Raw genomic sequence first — 6,750 nt, forward strand, 5'->3', positions numbered from 1 at the left:
CATTTTAAGTGCAGAATAGTGCAGAAAACTACACAGATGTTTTCATTCTAAACTAACCTTAACTTTAACTGTCCAATTATACGAGCTGCACGAGCGGGAATGGTTATGCCAATTTCGAATGGCGTACTGCGTAGTTCAGGTACAAACACTCTGCTTGTTACTCGCAGGAATCAATATCGATGCGTTGACACCGTGACGTGTTTCGTTTGACAAAATGAGTAAACGGTTAAAGCTGACTGGTCTCTCGGCATCAAGAACTTTACGTTCGGGCAAAATCCTCGTTAACGCGGACTCCTCGGAGAAGACGTCACCCTACTTCGGCGGCGAAGAGAAAAGATTGGCACAAAGGACCAGCTTAAAGAGACATATACCGATTAAGATCGAGGATGAAGTGGTGGAGAACGATACAAACGTCAAAGAAACGCCAATAAAAAGTGAAGATGTAGAGGTGTCGGCAAACATAAAAGATATCAAAACTGAAGAATATGAGATAAAGAATGAGAATGTGGAATTCAAATTGGGCCCAAAGAACGTTAAAGATGAGAAACAGTGGATGCCACCGAATTGGGAAACTATTCTTGAAAATATTAAAGAAATGAGAAAGAGCGAGACAGCTCCAGTTGACACAATGGGCTGTCACAAGTGTACAGATCCTGACGCCAGTCCCGTAGTATCTAGATATCAATCGCTAGTAGCTTTGATGCTGAGTAGTCAAACAAAGGACCAAGTCACCCATGCTGCTATGCAGCGTCTGAACACTTATGGTTGTAAACCAAATATTATAGCAGCTACCCCTGATGATGTTCTAGGCAAACTTATATATCCAGTTGGATTTTGGAAAGTAAAGATCAATATATATGCTTATTTATTTACAAGATATTTTTTTTATCTTAAACTTCTTGTCACGTTTATAAATTCATTTATTATCCATTTGCAAGATTTATTTTCTTCTTAGTAATTTTTAATTTTTGTTTATATGTTAAACTGTTAAGTTATTTGTAATTATACATATTTTTTATGAATTTCCTGTTAAGTTTACCTATTCCTATTAAAAATGTTTTTTTTTCTTTTAGAAAAAGGTAGAGTATATAAAAAAGACGTCAGTGATCCTTCTAGATAAATATGAAGGTGACATACCAAAAACAGTAAAAGAGTTGTGCGAGTTGCCAGGAGTAGGTCCTAAAATGGCTCACCTATGCATGAGAACTGCCTGGGGCGAAGTATCTGGTATCGGGGTAGATACACATGTTCATAGAATAGCCAATAGATTAGGATGGGTGAAAAAATCGACCAAAACACCAGAGCAGACGAGAAATGAGTTGGAGGATTGGCTTCCTAAGCCTTTGTGGAGCGAAGTAAATCATCTCCTCGTAGGATTCGGTCAAGAAACTTGTTTACCTCGATTTCCTAAATGTTCAGAATGTCTCAATAAGAATATTTGTCCATTTGCTTCAAAAGGTGAAAGAACAAAGAAGTGATAAATGCATGTTTATAATGTAATACTTTTTACAAAATATATTTATTTAAAATTTGTGCAGTAAATTTATCAAATTTCCTAGTGTCTAGATTTCTTTTTACTCCTCTTGCCACGTTTGTACACTAGCTCCTGTGCTTTCTGCAATTTTTGTTTTTGTTTTTTGTTTTTTTGTTGTTCTAGTCTTTGCTTTTGTTGAAATGCCTTACTATTTTTTACGCGTTTCAGCGCTGCTTTCTTTATTTCTTGTTTTAATTCTTTTGCGGATTTTATCTTATAACTGTTAGATTTAGATTTTGGCTGTACTCTATTCTTACATTTCTCTTGCAACGACATTCCCACAATCTCATCATCATCGTCGTCGTCATTACAACTTTTGTCACTTTTGTCATTTTCCTGCTCTTTTTCTTCTACAATTTTGTTTTCACCTATCCATTTTTTTCCTTCTTTAAGGTCTGCAACGTTCAACTCTAAAATACTAACTGTATGACTACCTAAATCCAATTCTTGTTGAGATAACAATTCTTGCAGCTCTGGAACAACTTGATTCGATAATGATTTCTTATAACGTTCTCGTGCCTAAAAAGAAATATCATGCTTTCTCCAATTCTTTACGAAATACCTTGTTAGTTTAAAATAATATGTGACTCACTTCTTGTTTAATTTTCTTTCGTTCCTCTTTCAGTTGTTGCTGTAACTGTTCCTGAGCCTTCCTTTTTCGTTCTAGCTTCCTCTTACGAAATCCTCCTAAAAATTCTCTACATTTTTTGGAATATAAATTAATTTGTATCAACTATATGTAAGTACATGTCAATTACATGTGATTTTGCACAATATTTACCGTCGTTTCTCCTCATCGAAGACAAGCGTGATCTTTTTTCGCCTTTTCGGTTGGCTCGGTTTTCTATTTACATTAAGTAATTGTGGTTGAGAATTTTTGAACATAATTGTAATTATATTTACGATAGGTTATATCGTACACTAGACTACTAGAGATTGGTTATGTGGAAAAAAACGCGTGACCTTACGATCACGAACTGCAAATGCAAGTAAGTGCAATCGGGTGTGGTCTTACGCACACATTTTTAATAGCAAATGAGAACGTGACACCATATGCCGCCATATTATCGCGGCATATTTGAATTTGACTTTATTATTTTACTTATTTTTGTGTTTTTATTTATATTTGCTGACAACATACAATATAATGAATTTGGTTTTATCTTTTTCTATAATAAAAATTAATTTCCCACATTTTATTTGACAAATACCCATTTTGATCTCTCGAACTGTTACGATAAAATTTAGAAATCTTTTTAGAATTTTTATAGGTATAAATCGAATATTTAAATATTATTTATTTAGAATATTGCAATACTCTAAGTGGAGTATTTCCATATCTATGTATATTTGGATAATAAATTAAATTTTGTCATAAAGTCAGTCATAAATTTAAAAATATGTCTTCTTAGTCATTTTAAGGCAGACAATGAATTAGGATTATCTAGTTCTATTTTAGCTTCAAAGGAGAAACTTCTTAATTATAAACACAGCAAACACGTAATGCTGCAATACTAGATTTATTATTAATCTCACACACACACACACATTAAAAATATAGATTACAATTTTGAATGCAGAAATATACTGTTTAGAAATGATGTAAAAAGGAATGAAAATTTACACTTGTATTTACAATCAAAATAAAGTTTATTATCATAAGATTTATCCCCTGCCTCTTCCAGGTTGAGGTCCACCTGGTTGATTCTGTTGATTCAGCCAAGGTGCCGAACCAGTACCTTTGCCTCTTTGATTTTGTCCTCTTCCTCTGCCACGAGCTGAAAACATTTTATTACATAGAATTGTCATTTGTGTATAAGTGTAATGTATACAAATCTTATCTTAAAGAGGATTTAAACTAACAAGAAATAAATATATAAAATGAGGCTCGAAAGAATCTACCAGTGAAAAATATAAAAAATATTTTTCACTGATAGCAAGAAATATTTATTTTATGTATATTATTAAATATCCTGTATTACTAAATATTATATATGAAATTATTAATATTGCTTCCTAAGTGAATGAATAATATAACTTAATTACTTTCTATTTAATTATTCCAATGTAATTCGCTTTTAAAACAGATATTAAAATTTTATTTCTATTCGCTTTTCTTTGTAAGTCCTAGAGCTTGTTATATATTGTCCGTACTAAAAATCCATAATCCATGTTAAGTCCATTCTACAATTGTGTAAGTATAGTTGTAAGTAGCTGTAGTTGGAAGAATTAATAAATATTATGTTTATCGGACTAAAAATTGAGTTCTCTTTCTTTTGATTGATTAATCCAATCTCAATCTCTGACACAGACTTCACACAATTGTAAAATGGGCTTCATGTATACTACAGATTTTCAGCATATATCAGAATACGACCCAAGTTTCTACTAATATAAAGTAACTATAATCTCGATTCAATTTATTCTTCATTTTCTTCTAGTTTTAAAAATTATAAAAAGATGAAGAGAAACAATTAAAATTAATCTGCATTGGTGGAAACAAACATTAGTCTCCTTTGCTTTCTTTTACAAATATCCATGTTTTTCAGAATGTAGTACGAAAGTGATTCTGCATGGTCAATAAAACTGCCATCATTAACAAATACTAACAATATTATTGATTATGTGTACAATATTGATGGATTAACATAGAATACTGAAGGTGATCTGAATTTCGATTCTCGAGCATCAGTCTTGCTTTATTAAGATCCATGTCACAGTATGTCAGAATGCAATAAATAATGTACATAAAATTGAAGAGAAACATATTATCAATAATAATGATCATGTAAGATTGTAAAAATACTGAAAATATTAATAAAAATGATGGATACTATCAATATTACCGATTCAATTTTACTGATATTATTAGTCATGTAGGGTCACCTTAACTTTTGATTGACTATTCCAATATGGCAGCGCTATTATATGCAGGAAAGTCAATTTGGGCGAAAAGTAATTTTCATAATTTTTCTAAACATTTTTTCCAATGTTTGCATAGCAAAATAATTTAGTAAAGATCTTAAAGAATATGTGTGAATTTTTACAGAATTTTTCGAGCACTTTAAGAGCCTTAAAATTAAGTCTGACATGAATAACCCATGTGTAACGTCTAAAGATATAAAATATGATGTTCAAGGGTTAATTTGAACAATGTTTGCAGGAATACACAAACCTTGAGCTCGTAATATTGCCGACTTTCCTCTACCGGCTGTGCCGGATCCTTTGCCACCGGGTCGTTTGAACATGGGTGCGTTCTTCAACATATCTGGTAATATGAGAAATCGAATTTTTGAGCCGCGAATGTATACATTCTCCAGCTGTCCCACTTGGCCATCCCGATAAGTCACTGTAATGTTCTGCATTTGGCAGTTCATATTGTCCTCGGCTTCTATCAATTTGCCGCGATACACTTCGCCGGTATTCGTCTCGCAGGTTATGATGTGCCCCTCAGCTTCGTGGAGCACTTTAATTGGAACTCCGATCGACATCGTGACTTGTATCTTGTATGTATAAAGATAAATAACGTCGTGGACGCTTTTCTTAATTTTAAGTTTATGTAAACTGTAATTTTCGTTAAAAATATTCGTATTTTCCTCTCTACTTCAAAAGCGTTACAACTTACAACAGACGCAACGACTATAACAATGGCCGTTTTCCAGCTAGTCTAGCTAGGACACAGACGTTAACCGTGTTTAGGCCGCAGTACAGACTTTTGCACAACGCCTAAAGATGCTTTTTCATGGGAGTCAATTGACGCGTTTTCAGCGTCAAAATAGGTCACGTGATCAAAATTGATGCTTGGTATTCGTCAATTTTGATCACGTGACCTGTTTTGACGCTGAAAATGAGCGTCTAGCGTCAGATGAAAATCCAGCTTAAAGGCCATGGCACATAAAAAAAACTGATGGCGTAAAGCTGGAAACACAATAGACACAAGCAATAGGCACAGGCAACAGGGAATAACGAGCCGTCTAATCAGAGCTCTGGGATATAATATCGAACTTATACCCCAAGCTCTGTTGCCTGTGCCTATTGTGTTTCCAGACTTAAGCAGTAAGCGAATCGACCAATCACAATAGAGACTGTAAGTCCGGATCTACAATAGCGTTTTAAGGGGGTGATCCCGATTGACCACGGCTCGATTGGACACCACCAATCACAGCGACCGGTGCTTAGGAGCTTTGTAGTCTCAAGCGCTGTGAGTGGTTCGTGTCCAATTGAGCCGTGTCCAACTGGGTGCCACCCGTTTTAAGCCTTAAGCCATAAGAAATGGGCGAATACAGTCGCTTATTCTTCTCGGATTCGACTGTAATTGGTCAAATTATCGCGCATGAAATACTGTAATATGTGTTAATTAATATATTACCTATATTTTCGTATGCAATATAAATTCAAGAAGCTCTCGGAAATGGAATAATAAATCTCTTTTATCGTTTTTGTGAAAAAAGTGAGAAAAAAGTTCTAATTGCAGGAATAAAAAACAGGCCCAATGGGTATGCCAGTTATGGTATGTAACGTGAATGGTTGCGGAAAAGCAGCTTTGCAATTGTTGTAAAGTTCTTTAATATGATTGGCCTGCTGAACACTGCTAAATATTTCATATTACTGCGTTTTCATGCAATCGGTCGTGTCTTTCGAATATGCCTTTAAGATCATGAAATACTGATTTACATGATGAAAACACGATGCTTCGATCAATCGCGATGCTAAGCTTGCAAAATAAAATGGCGGTTTACGCTGAATGTCTATAATAATTACGTTACACGCGTTATATCGTTATATAAATTCATTAAAATATCTCGGTTTTTGATAGAGAATGCTTCATCCGAATTTTATGAGTAAAAAAAAGAAACGTATTTACATTCATCAAAGCTTAAAAGCCCATTCCATGCTCACATTTTTCCTATTGAAATATACAATCATTATCATATAATGCCGTATTTATCTATTTTACTTTAAATTTTTTCTGTTCACCGCGGGTGTTGATTTTCATACAGTAATTGTAAATACAATCAAAGAGGTGTTTACGAGAATCGATTTTACGTAATTTTACATATAGAACAAGTTCTAACAAAAAAAGAAGATAAAAATATTAATTTTCTTTGAATATTTAATTTCCCACAACACATTTTTATTAATGTGGAGTAGCGCGTTTGCTCCTTTCCACGTTTCATTTCCTTCTCATTATGGCACTTTTTTCTTTTAATAATTGT

General features: G+C 33.6%; 3 protein-coding genes across 3 annotated transcripts; 1 reads left to right on the forward strand and 2 right to left on the reverse strand.

Moving 5' to 3' along the window:
* The first annotated feature begins 44 nt into the window (after window positions 1-44).
* Window positions 45-1,541, forward strand: Nthl1 (Nth-like DNA glycosylase 1). Its single transcript, XM_018518440.1, has 2 exons — window positions 45-841; window positions 1,074-1,541. The coding sequence occupies exons 1-2, from the start codon at window positions 215-217 to the stop codon at window positions 1,476-1,478; spliced, it is 1,032 nt and encodes a 343-aa protein (XP_018373942.1). The 5' UTR covers window positions 45-214; the 3' UTR covers window positions 1,479-1,541.
* On the reverse strand, window positions 1,538-2,542 carry vito (nucleolar protein viriato). The gene is made up of 3 exons (XM_018518442.1): window positions 2,316-2,542; window positions 2,127-2,232; window positions 1,538-2,053 (listed from the first exon to the last, which is right to left on the reverse strand). Exons 1-3 carry the CDS (start codon window positions 2,417-2,419, stop codon window positions 1,556-1,558), a joined length of 708 nt encoding a protein of 235 aa, XP_018373944.1. The 5' UTR covers window positions 2,420-2,542; the 3' UTR covers window positions 1,538-1,555.
* Window positions 2,543-3,055: 513 nt separating this feature from the next.
* On the reverse strand, window positions 3,056-5,177 carry SmD3 (small ribonucleoprotein particle protein SmD3). The gene is made up of 2 exons (XM_018518444.1): window positions 4,710-5,177; window positions 3,056-3,312 (listed from the first exon to the last, which is right to left on the reverse strand). The coding sequence occupies exons 1-2, from the start codon at window positions 5,023-5,025 to the stop codon at window positions 3,200-3,202; spliced, it is 429 nt and encodes a 142-aa protein (XP_018373946.1). The 5' UTR covers window positions 5,026-5,177; the 3' UTR covers window positions 3,056-3,199.
* Between the last annotated feature and the right edge of the window lie 1,573 nt (window positions 5,178-6,750).

This window comes from Trachymyrmex cornetzi, unplaced genomic scaffold (genome assembly GCF_001594075.2).
Source record: "Trachymyrmex cornetzi isolate Tcor2-1 unplaced genomic scaffold, Tcor1.1 scaffold75, whole genome shotgun sequence".
Lineage (NCBI taxonomy): Eukaryota > Metazoa > Arthropoda > Insecta > Hymenoptera > Formicidae > Trachymyrmex > Trachymyrmex cornetzi.